This window comes from Mirounga leonina, unplaced genomic scaffold (genome assembly GCF_011800145.1).
Source record: "Mirounga leonina isolate KUSES-001 unplaced genomic scaffold, KU_Mleo_1.0 Mir_125, whole genome shotgun sequence".
Taxonomy (NCBI): Eukaryota; Metazoa; Chordata; class Mammalia; order Carnivora; family Phocidae; genus Mirounga; species Mirounga leonina.
In genome coordinates this window covers 50,802,581-50,815,894 of record NW_023270305.1, presented here as the reverse complement: position 1 = coordinate 50,815,894, position 13,314 = coordinate 50,802,581, and the positions used below count along the sequence as shown (strand labels likewise).

General features: G+C 36.3%; 1 protein-coding gene across 5 annotated transcripts in view; it reads left to right on the top strand.

Moving 5' to 3' along the window:
* Positions 1-13,314, top strand: part of EHBP1 (EH domain binding protein 1) — a 436,421-nt gene that overhangs the window by 367,889 nt on the left and 55,218 nt on the right. For all 5 annotated transcript variants that reach the window (XM_035001458.1, XM_035001456.1, XM_035001454.1 and 2 more), the window contains one exon: positions 8,456-8,603. In XM_035001458.1, coding sequence (XP_034857349.1) covers positions 8,456-8,603 — 148 coding nt within the window. The remainder of the gene's footprint in view (positions 1-8,455; positions 8,604-13,314) is intronic.

The following is a 13,314-nucleotide window of genomic DNA, read 5'->3' as shown; positions in this document are numbered from 1 at the left end:
CATGGCATCATTTTTTGGCTAAAGTCATGTCAGTTGGTGACATTTGCAGCAAGTATAAAAAGGACCCCCCATGGCAGCCATTTTTACTTGATTCTTAAGATCCAAAGGCTGCTGAAAGAACAACTGAATGAAGTTGAGGATTGGAGAAGCTTGATTTTCTTGTTCTCTGTGAAATGAAACTCTAGCCTTTTTCTTCCTCTTCCCCTTAAAAGCAAAAGTCTGCTAGGGGGTTGTAGCTGTGTCAAAGCCGCTGGGATGCCACTGCTGATCACTTTAATTACTACGACTAAGGAGGATAAAATTAAAAGTAGCACCATCGAAGCAGTGGAAGAAAGCTTGCCTAGATGTCGGTGAACTGTGAAATATAAAAATTGCATACCAATACATTTTTATGGAAAGGAGACAAGGAATTACATTACTTATTCTTGAAGAGTTTGTCCTTAAATTGTTCAAGTTTTACTAGTGCATCTATCTATGGCTGATTGTAGACCATTTCAGAACGATGAGGAAAATAGTGACTTGAAGACATGCTGTGAAAGGACTAAATGTTTTTTTGGTTACATCCAAAGTGGTTAGTTCTGATCCATTTTCTATATTTGAAAATACTTAAATTTGTTGTATTGAAATACAAGCTCTTTGTACCATAACAGGACTTTTGCCTGATCCTGAAGACATTAGTAAAGAGAAAAGTAAAGCTTAAATGTATGACATTCAGCACATTTGTGAAGGCTTATAATTTAAGATTTGGAACCTAAGTTTTAAATAAATATAAACAAGTTTCTCCTCACCTCTGTATATTCAGTAGCACACAAAGGGGAGTTTAACCTGATTTGTAAAGCCCAAGAGTAAGTAAAAAAAACCGGGTTTGTTTTTTTTTTAAATCACAGTAACAGTAGGGCCTCAGAAACATTCTCTGAACACCAGTTATGTGATAGGACCAGTGCTTTGAAATGAGACAATGATTTTCATTTTTACTATGCCATTTATAAGATGTATGACCTTGGGCAATGTATTTAAGTGAGATTCGATTTCTACCAAATCAGAGAGACAGTTTACCTTACAGAATTGTGAGTACTAAACAAGACAGCATGTGTGAAAACACTGTGCACAGGCACAGGGCTAGTATTTACCAAAACATTTGTTACAACCTGCTTTGTAAAAAGATGGTTGTGGGGAGGGTGGCCTTCCAAAAATACAGCTTGCATCAAACCCTCCCAAAGAGTGCGTCCATTGTACAAAAGCTAGATTATCCTACATAACAGTCCAATTCCAAATAATACTGTATGGCAAAAGGTCAGTGTCATCCAACTCATGCATAGAAATAGGAAGCCTATAACTACTTCAGTTTACTTAAGTTGATTTAGACTAGGCAGGTAAATGAAAGATCCGTAAATTTCATACTGTATTGGATTTTTCAAGTGCACTTTTCTTTTTAGTGACAGCCATCTTCTAAGTTACTTTACCCCTGCATCCCAATGAAAAGATTTCTTTCTTTTTTTCCCAGCAGACACAGTAAACTGGTGATTTATTTACAGCTAAGTAATTTTTTTTTTTTTTTGTCTCTTTTGAATGCAGAAATGGTCAAAACAGATAACAATAACACATTTCCACTTGGGTAGGTTTAAGCAAACCATTATTGTCAGAAATACTCATTATCTACATATTTGAGCAGTTTGTGCTGAAAGGTGTACAAAAATAATCTTCGTTTGTACTCTCTGGTCATTTTGTCCCTTTGACATAAACAGTATGTCTCTTCCAAGTAAAAGATCCATAGATTTTGTTGCTATTCTGTAAATATTACTGCAAAAATCAACTTTTAATGGAGCTTATATATAAAAATTAAAATGAAATAGTTTTACTTATAATGAATCTGGAAATTAATGCTCTCAATTAAATTAAAAATTATTGCATAATCGATTGCTCTAATTGCAAGTTTTTCCTTTTGACCTTAACAATTAGCTTCTATTTTCTCAGTTGGTTCTTTGTCTTAAGGGAAGCTAATGGGTAAGAAAACAAACAACGCAGATATGCCATCCCACTGGAGAGCTCTAGGCCCAAGCAAAATTGTCTCTGTGGTGTTAGGACATTAGTAGAAAAGTAAATCAAGGCAATCTGATAGGGAACTAGAATTCTGTCAATCAGGCTCAAGATTTTGTGCTGTGTCCATAAACTTTGTTTACTGTAGGGTTTTATGAGTTGTAACCTGCCCTTGCAGTCTGTTAATGAGGCTAAATCTTGCTACTTGAGAATTGAATTACAGCACACCTCTGGGCTAATGGTTATAAACAGAAAGTCCCATTAGGGCTGCATTCTGATTTGTTCATTTGCATTTTTTTCTATTGTATAGAGAACAATGATGGGTAAATAGGTACAAACAAACAATTTACATGGAAATTGATAAAGTGTCCCTAATTAGTATTTAGAGTTGGTTTTATTAATGATTGCCTGCGTTAAATTGCACTCTTGGTAAGCTCTCAGAAACATTTGCAGATGGGAATATTATTGGGGGAGGAGGGAGACCAAGGAGGTGGTAGCTTGTGAGAAAAAAATTAGGTTCCCATTTCATATTTGGAAAGGTAGAATCATTTATTTCATTTTAACTCAGTTAAGATGACCCAAGACCACTTCATCTTAGTCTGAATCAACCACATTCCAGCTCTGCAAGGAGTTATTATATTATATATTATATTATTCACGCAGTGAAATTCACTTAAACCTAGTTGCCTGAGGCATATCAAATAATGGTTTTTATTAGTGCTCTTAACTTTTCTTAAGTTTGAAAGATGAAAGTTTAGTAAAAGCTCAATTTTCCTCAGTTGGTCGTGTAATTTGATATTTTTTGGGATCAAATATTTTACTGGTTAAGAGCAAGGGCTCTGTAGTCAGACCTGAGCTGGACTCCCAGTTCTGACATCAGTTCTAGTTGTTGTGAACTTGAAACTCTAAACCTAAATATTCTCATTGGTAAATATCAGAGTGTGAAAATTAAATGAGATCATGCATATAAAGGACTTAGCACATAAAAGCTAAGAAATATCAGCAACCATTACCGGAATCACCATTATCGAGCATGTATCTCCTTTTATTCCTAGTATATTTTCCATGTTCAGAAATATTAGTAGAGAACTGCAGATTTATGCATATTATTCTCCCATCTTCAGTCTCACCCTGCCTGATGCATACTACTCCTCTAATTATAAGTAAGCTTGTATCTCTAAATATTAAGAAAATTTTCCTCATGTTAGATCTCTCTTCTTTTGCTCCTTCTACAACTATCACCCACCCCAGGAAGCCTACCATCTCATCTTTTTCTTCCTTCTTCTCAGATTCTTTTTTAAAAATAACATTTTTTATAGAAGTAGTACATGTATATTATAGAAAAATAAAAAATGAAGACAAGCCAAAGTAAGAAAACAAAAATATTGCATTTCCACACCTAGATATCTCCATCATAACAACTTTGTGAATACCCTTCCAAGTCTTTTTCTATACATATATTTCTGTGTATTTATTTTGCCAAAATGACAAAATGGGGTTATTATTGTATAAACTTTTTTTTTTTCCAGTCAACTTGTATTTCCTCTCATTTAATACTATGGTTATATTCAGATTTCTGTAATTGATTCAGCAATGTCCCGTACAACTTGTTTGTCCAAACCACTGTCTAACCCGGGACTATACATTGCATCTGGTTAGGTTTCTTTTGTTGGTGGTAATGGTAATTGGTTAGTTGGTTTTTGTTGTGTTTGTTTTCATAACTTTCTTGTTAAAATGACCAGGTCAGTTATCCTGAATATCATACCTTTCTGGATTTATTTGGTTGCTTCCTTGCTATGTCATTTATCATGTTTCTCTATCCTCTGTGTATATGATAAACTGGAAGTTATTTAGTGGATTCACTTTAAGCATTTGGGCTAGAATATTATTGGCAGTGTGCACTTTATGTCCTTCACATCAAAAAATATAACATATGGTTGACCCGACATTAGTGATGCCAAGACTGACCATTAGATTAGTGGTCCCTAATCCTCGATTTAGTTCTGGCATGTAGTTCTCTCCATTTACAAGTAGGTTTTCTCCTTGCAACTAGGAAATAATCTCTGTGGTGTTACTTAAGCATATGTTCTAATTACTATTGCTGTGTAAAAACTACCCCAAACTTAGTGGTGTGAAAAAAAATTGTTTTTATGCTCACAGATTCTGTGGGTCAGGACTTTAGACAGGGCATAGTGCTTTGTCTCTATTGTGCATTGTCTGGGGCCTCTGCTAGGGAGACTTGAAGAATTGGGTATTGACACAAAATGGCTAAAGGCTGAGGTCTTCTGAAGGCTTCTTCATTCACATGTCTGGCATGTGGGCCAAGAAGACTCAAGGCTTAATTTGGCTGGCATGACAGCTGGGTTCCCAGAGAGTAAAAAATGCAAGAATTTCAAGAGAACTGGGCAAAAGGGGGGGTATGGCCTTTCCAACCTAGCCTTTGAAATCACCCAACACACTTACATATTCTACTGATTATAATACAAGTGCCTAAAGCTGGCTGAGACTCAAGGGGAGAGGAATTAAACTCTACCACTTGATGAGGGAGTGGCAAGGTCACATTGCAGAGAACATGTGGAATGAGAAATACTGTCATGGCCATCTTTGGAAAATACAGTCTGCCACAGCAGAATATGAATATCTAGTTTCCCATCAGACATTTATCAAAGAGCTTTAACAACTGTTGATAATCCATGTCAGAGTCATTCTTTTATGAATGACAAGGTTATGTTTTTGTAATTTTACCTCTTAAAAATTATTATAGCTGGCATTATTGTATAATGTAGAGCTTTCTCTCATTGACTGGGACTATTTAGTTACCCTAAAATTTAGTTCTTACTAGAAGGACAAGATAATTGCTTGATTATTTTCCTCTAATTATAAATTTTCAGAGGAGTTGTTTTAAAAGCTGCCTCAAATGAATTTATACATCCTCCTAAGAACTTTAAAAAAATTTTCCCTTTATTCTTTTCCTCATTCTGTTTTCTTTTTTTTTTAACATTTTTTTCTATACCCAACAGGGGCTCAAACTCACAACCCCAAGATCGAGAGTTGCATGCTCTACCCATTGAGCCAGCCAGGCGCCCCATCTAAGAACTTTTTGAATATCACAGTGAATTAATGACTTTTCATTGATTCGATGTGTGATTTCATTGATTCATTTCACTGCAGTCATTGTTCTTTTTGATACTGAAATTGTTTCAATTTGTCCACTAGGAGCTTCAAATATTTCTCTGCGTCCATTTGATACCCCTATTAATCTACTCCCATTAATTTTGAAAGCTCTCATTTCTAGTCATCTCAAAATGTGTGAAAGAACTGCCTAGGTTTGAGCTCCACCAATCTGGCATCTACCCCTGCTGTCCCTAATAGGATTGCCTACCAAGTTTGATTGCCCTTTTTTTTTTTTTTAAAGATTTTATTTATTTGAGAGAGAGTGAATGAGAGAGAGCAAGCACGGTGGGGAGAGGGAGAAGCAGACTCCCTGCAAAGCAGGGAGCTCAACGTGTGGCTGCATCCCAGCACCCTGGGATCATGACCTGAGCTGAAGGCAGATGCTTAACCAACTGAGCCACCCAGGTGCCCCTTGATTGCCCTTTATAATGTTCAGACTCACTAACCTCTCACATTTACTGCAGCCATTTTTCATGAAGTCTCTTCTACTTTGATTCTCAGGATACCCCAGCATTCTAGTTCTTCTCCTCTTTCTCTATCTCCTTTTCCTCCTCTCATCTAATACAGATGTTTTCCATGCTTTAGTCAGTAGCTCCCCTTTTTCTCTGTATCTCTTCAGGTACTTGCATATATTCCTGTAGTTTCAGCTCTGTAGTCATGCTTTGACTTCACTTCCTAACATGAATTTCACTTCCCAGCTACCTCCTAACATCTTCACTTGGATATCCAGCCAGCCTCTCAGACCCAATCTGTCTTACTCCTAACTTTCTCTCCCTCCCTTCTTATAGCTCCTCTTAATTTATCTTTATTTTTAGTGCCACAGTTTTACTAGTTGCCCAACTAGTAAGTTGGTATATTGTACCAATTGGTATAGGTACCAGTTCTACCTCTAATATATTCTTACACTGTCTCTTTCATTCCAGTTGCCACCATCCTACTTCTGGATCTCATTACAGCTTCCTTGGACTATTATGAGAGCCTCCTACCTAGTCTCTTTCCAGTTTCTCTATGCCAACCTATCTTATACACTGTGGTCATATTCATCTTTCTCAAATAACACCTTTGGTTGGTCATTCTCCTAGACACACACACACACACACACACACACAACCAAACCTTTAATTGGCCCTTGCTTTCTTTACAATCAATCACCCTGTTGGACAGGGCTTCTACAGTCTTATCTGCCCAGCTTTATTTTTCTTGCCTTGTCTTTCTCTTACTATTTTTGCCTCATGCTCAGGAAAACTAGACTATGTACTTTTTCTCAATTGTACTCTCTTGCCTCTGTGTCTGTGTATTGTTCCCACCTCGTAGTTTCTCTTACAGTGACCCACCTAACTCCTGACTACCATCTCTATGCATTCTGAATCCTGATCATTCTGCAGGCTCAACTCAAAAACCATAATGCCATGATACCTTCTGTTTGTTCCTCGGACAGAAATGTTCTTTTTTTTTTTTTTTTAAGATTTTATTTATTTATTTGACAGAGAGAGCACAAGCAGGGGGCAGCGGGGAGTGGCAGGCAGAGGGAGAGGGAGAAGCAGGCTCCCCGCTGACCAGGGAGACTGATGTGGGACTCAATCCCAGACCCTGGGATCATGACCTAAGCCAAAGGCAGACGCTTAAATGACTGAGCCACCCACGCGCCCCAGAAATGTTCTTTCTTCTGAACTCTTGGTCGAGTTTGATCAGAATTCCTTATTGTGGCCATTTTATCTTTCCTCTGTATTATAAACATTTGAGAGTATAAGTTACAAGTTTTCATGCTTGAAATTTCTATAGCAAGTACCAAGTACAAGGTATACCTTAAGGACCAGAGATACAAAGATAAATTAGATGTAGCTCCTTCCTTAAAGTAGCTTAGTTCTATTGATAAGGAGGCATTTGTACAGAGTATAAGGTAATTTGACAAGTATCATTTTTAAGAGTAATAACACACACACAGTACTATAGTAACACAGATGTTATTCCACCAGTGGGGAGGAGGGAAGAATAGTCAGGGGAAATTTAGTGGATTTAAATTGAATCTTGAAGAATGAGTTAGAAGTTAAATAAAATGAGAGGACATTCCAAGAAGAGAAAATGACATATTCAAATCTCTGGGCATGAAACTACACTATAAAAGCAATTCTGAATAAAATAGATGTGAGCTTTTATGGAGGTTGGGAGAGGTTAAGGGAGGATAACACTGCAAAGGTGTGTTGGGGCCACATTATTTCAAGTTTTGTTTTGCTATAATGATGCCTTATTTTATGTATTTTCCAGTTTACAAAGCACTTTCACATTGATTATTACAATTCATTCTAATCCTTTTTTAGTAAGCAGAAATTTTAGTTATGTAATTCTCTGTAGTTTTTAGTTATTTTAAATATAAAAAACCATGTTAGATTTTATTTCTTCTTTTTTTTAAAGATTTTATTTATTTGAGATAGAGTGCACGCATGAGTGGGGCAGAGGGGCAGAGGGAGAGGCAGTGGGGCAGAGGGGCAGAGGGGCAGAGGGAGAGGGAGAAGCAGACTCTCTGCTGAGCAGGGAATCCAATGTGGGGCTTGATCCCAGGACCCTGAGATCATGACCTGAGCCAAAGGCAGATTCTTAACTGCCTGAGCCACCCAGGCACCCCTTGTTTTTTCTTCTTAATGTGCATTCGGGGAGAGAGGGAGTAGGAGTGGGGATAGTATATCAGTTACCCAATTCTGATTTAAAAACTACCAACAACTATAACTTGTATAACTAATATACTATCTCCATTCCACTCCAGCCCCCTCAAAATACTATTTCTTATATATAATCAATATGATGTAGCAGCATTTAATGCTATCGAAGATGTCTGTTAGCCAGTAACTATACCTTTATTAGAAAATAGCAAGTTAAATTCTATTTTTAAAAAATAAGGTATTAATTGAAATTGTTTTTTAGTATTACGACTTTTTTCTGTAAGCCTGATTATTTTATTAATAATAGTCCCTGCTATTTTCTCAGAATATATATTGCCAAGCATTCTTCAAAGGCTAGTTTGAAATTTTAGCAGACATTTTAATACAATAATTTGTAAATATTTTTAAAAAATCTGATTCTAGGATGTCTTTTAAAAATGGTGTGACATCCAACTGATATAGAGCATCCTATTTATAATGTGGGCCAAGCACCATGCTGTAAACCAGTTACTATCATGATGATCAGATTGAAAATGAAATTGCATTTCTGTCAATTACTGAGTTGGCAACTGTTCAATATATCTTAGCAGCAAGATGAAGAGCGACGTCGGCAGCTGAGAGAGAGAGCTCGTCAGCTAATAGCAGAAGCTCGATCTGGAGTGAAGATGTCAGAACTTCCCAGCTATGGTGAAATGGCTGCAGAAAAGTTGAAAGAAAGGTCAAAGGCATCTGGAGGTGAGTTAAAGAATCTTGTATCATATTCTACAGACAACCCAGAAATCTGCAGTGGACCTTTGGGACATTTTATTCTTACTTCAAAATGTTGCATCAAATACATAGTTTCTAACCTATTGATATGTTGCAAAAATCCTATAGGAATCTTGGTAAATCAGAAGATAACTCTTGCTGTTTCCCAGATCAACTTTTTGGTTTAATTTTTACTTTCTTAGAAGTAATTTCTTAGAATATGATTTAGGAAAAAACTCATACAGACTTTGGTTTATGATTCCCCATGATGCCTCATTAATTATAGTAGGAGTGAGTAAAATGCAATCAGGTCCTCATCATTTAGGTCACGAGACTTGTTAGTGGTGAGCTTTGGCATGAAAGATTTTTGCTTGGAACTGGATCTTTAGAAAGTAGCTTTAACAGTGTTCTGGCCTCATAGCCTGATGTGTAAGGATTTTGGGTAAGCCCCATATCCATTTCTTCTTAGTCTCCTTATTCTAAGAAGGTCTTCTTCAGTATCTGCAGAAATTATTCTCAGCTTGATGTTAGGACAGGACTATAGATACAATTAAGGAGAATTTTGATTTTGCCTCTTAATGCTCAATTTGGGCATCTTTAACTTGGAACTTTTTACGTTTTTGTTTAAGAGGAGTATACTCAAGAGGCCTGTGGGTTTTTTTGTTTTGTTTTGTTTTGTTTTTTATTTCAAAGGTGTATAACCTATTTATCTACCAAAACATGCCAGGTACTTGTCCTGAGTTAATCTTAGAATGCTAAGATCACTCTGAAGAGTAGGCAAGTGTGGACTCGAATTAAGACCTTAGAGAACTGAAACAGAGGTAAGCTATTTCTAGGTCAATGATAAGTTTCTTCAAAGGAAACTGAAACTGACTGCTGTTATTTCTAATTGATTCCTTATATTAAAAATGTACTGTTGTAGAGAATTCCAGTTAATGCCTATAGCATATAAATTTCCATTCCATAAATTTGAAAGCTGCTTTCCTAAACAGCTGTGTATCTATCCCTCTGGTCTTCTCAGAATGTCTATCTTAATCCCTCATCTTACTTTTCAACTCCTATCATTCAGAATTTTTATTGCAATTTCTACACTCTCTACTATAGTTTTATAATAACGTCAGTAACTATTCATAGCTACATTTATATAATGCTATGATAATTTGCTTTCATTTACTATTAATAACAAGATGTTTCTTTGGCATCATAAAAATTCCGGGTATTCTAAGTAAGTCATAAAAATCTTTGCCTCCTTATATCTCAGAATATAGAAAAAAAACTCATATTCTTGACCCTCCATATAAAGGTTCTAAAGCTACTAATGCTCCCTTCCTGTGGCATCATAAACTCATAGGAGAAAGTCATAAACTCATGATAATAATAGGATAGAGAGGCATCCAGTGTCTCTTTTATTATTTTTTTCAGTGGTGAGCAAATAATAATGCTATTTTAAATAAGCTGTAAACTCTGGGAAGGCTAAAAATAAAAAGTTTTAATTAATTAATTATTTACTACTGCTGTTTTTAGGTAGTTTGGTTAATGTTAAAATGAAGTCTCAGAGTTCAGGCAGATGTCACTGGATGACAACAAAGGCTTTATCATAGACCATGAGTGGAGCTCACTTTAAAGGCTTTTCCAGCCCTGGTGCTGACTGGTCTTTCACTGCTAACTCTCTTGTCCATGTGCTCCCTCCTGATCTGTTCTTCTTTTGATGAGCTCTTCCAACTGCCCTTTGCTTTATACCTTCTCATTTTTTTCTTTCTCCTCCTAGTCTAAGGTGGTACTTGACCTACTCTTTGAAAGACTCAAGCACACTGATCTTCATCTTTTCTTTCTTATATCTATTTTTATATATTTTTTATCTACTTTATTTTTATGGATAAACCTTGTGCCTCCATCAATCAGATATTTGCTTTCTAATAATCAAACCCAAGCTTTTCTTCATCTATGAAAATTCATAGATAGGAAGGGTCATCTGTATAATTGGTCTTACCACTATAGTCCAACCCCAGTTGAGACTAAGCCAGGACTAGACTAGGTAGAGGGACTTCATCAGTGTGACAACCCAAAGAATGGGTATTTTCCCTACTTGGTAACTAGGGAATGTGAAGACCTGATTTTGTCATCATTCAGTAGTCAACAAAGTAAATAAAAACAAATGAGGATTGGATTTGCAAGCTGGCAAAGAAGTATAGACTAGAACAGGGAAAGCCAGGTGAAATGAAGATGGGATGGGGTTCAATAGATAACTTATGAAAACCTAAAGAGTCTAGACTCTGTTCCCTAAGAAGACCAATGTGACCAGGGTCCATTTCGCCAATGGGACACACTATATTTTCGATATTGAAAGCAGCCACATATCAGATGATAGGCTCTTAATCAGAGCTAAGGTTGACCTACAACAAATGGAGGAAGCCTGTTCCCTGACCTGAGTAAAGGTATATGGATCAGACTAGGGCTTCTCTGGCCTCAAGGTCTAAGTTGAAGCTGTTGAGGTTGGGAGAAGGGGAAGAGACCTTTAGGACAAGTGAAAGGGTAAAATTCCTGCCTGACATTCAACCATTATACGTATGCATTTATCTAATGAGCCGTGATAGTCACTGTGCTAGGCCAGGATTTAGCAAACTTCCTGAAAATAGCTGAAGTAGATATTTTAGGCTTTGAAGGCCTATGGTCTCTGTTTAAACTACTCACTACTGGCCGTGTAGCCTGAAAGTAGCCTTGAACATTATATAAATGAATGGGCCTGCTAGTTATTTACCCCCAAACTGTGGCAGGCTAGATTTTTCCCCCTTGCTAGTTTGCTGATCCTTGCATAGCAAATTAGAAATTCACTTGGGTTTACAAGAGTCTAATTCCTAAGGGAAAATAACCTTATGAGGTTGATAAGTCAGGGGGAAAAATTAACAAATTGGTATCTACTCTTCTATTGTCTAGTGGGAATCATCTGGTCTGAATAAGAAATAATGTAAAAGGAGGAGAGAGAAATAAATAGGGACCAGCCTAGATGGAGGATGAGGTTAGGAAGATTTTGGAAGCAGTGTTCCAGAGGGACAAAGGAGGGGGTATCAAGAGCTGAAATAATAACAAGGAAGTACAGCCTGGGGAATGTGTTGAACATGATCATTACTCAGACTCATTGCCTGAACCTACTTGAAAAGCTTGCTTTTTTCTGTTCTCAAGCAGCAACCTGTCTCAGTGAGAAAAGGAAACTTAGTAAATTTGAGGTGAGGTATGTTCAGCTTCATGGTGTCCACAGAAAATATGCATAAAGTATTTTAGGTCCTGTATATAGCCATATTCAAGCAACCCACTTGCATCCTATTGCAACCAGAAATTGCATAATTCTTGTGAAATAACAGAATCATATCTGTCCAAGGAGCTATAGGCTAGCTTTTACTTGTCCTCCTTTTGACATAATTTTAGGGCTTATGAAAGAATCAGGTGATATTGTAGTGTATATCATGTTTTTCAATTTCTGCATCATTCGGTAGTTATAGACCTATAATAACTTCATTTTAAAATCCTGGTTCTATGTTGGGGTGCCTGGGTGGCTCAGTTGGTAAAGCTTCTGACTTTGCTCAGGTCATGATCTCAGGGTCCTGGGATCAAGCCCCACATCGGGCTCCTGGCTTAATGGGTAGCCTGCTTCTCCTCTCCCTCTGCCCCTCCCCCTGCTCATGCTCTTTTTCTCTTTCAAATAAATAAATAAAATCTTAAAAGAAAAGAAAAGAAAATCCTGGTTCTGTGTAGCAAACTAGTGGGTTCATTTTATTGTACTGATCTTCACTGGGCGAGGTACAAGTGTTTGGGGACAAGGTTTAGTATTTTCATTGTTAGTTGTATGATGTTGTGGTCTGAGAATATGGCCTGAATTTCTGCTTTGGGAATTAATAAGCTTTTATTTTGACTGAATAAATGGTAAACTTTTGTTAATAGTCCATGGATACTTGGAAAGAGGTATCTATCCTGTTTTAACATTATATCATATATTTACTATATATTATATGGTATATTAAATATGATATGTATCTTATTTATTATATATATTTATTCTGTAGCTTATCACTTTGGTTTGAGTTAGGTTAGGGTCGTTTAACGTTTCATTGGACATTGTTGCCACTCTTTGACTTAGATAAAGTAGTGTTCTTTGTTTTTACATTTCAAGTGTATAAAGGAAATGTTTTTTTAATTTCATCCATGAGAATGTTTGTGTTACTGTGTTGTCTTTATTTCAGTTATGGCAATAGACTTATCTAAATTTGTTGAACCAAAATGAGATCTTATAGGCCTTCAGTAATTTTTATTTTCAGCTTCTGTTAATAATTATATTTGTATTGTGTTTTCTGTCTCATGTTTGATTTCTACAGAATAACTTTAAAAGTCATTAATTGTATAGGGACCTTCAATGAGAATTAAAAAATCATGATACAAGTGAGAAAATTTTTTCTGAATATATTTTCTGAATTTTTTTCTGAATATATTTTTATGATCACCTCAGTTTCTTTTTGTAAAAGTGTTTTTTTTACTGTCACCAGATACCCTTTTTTTCATTCAACTTATTTATAAATGATAAGTTTTGTAAGACTGGCCTTATTGCTATGCTATTAATCATACCATTAGGATTCCCATTTTGCTTATAGTGCTGCTCAGTGTCAGCTGGAATGTGCTGTCTCATTCCAATGCATATCCAATCTCCTTT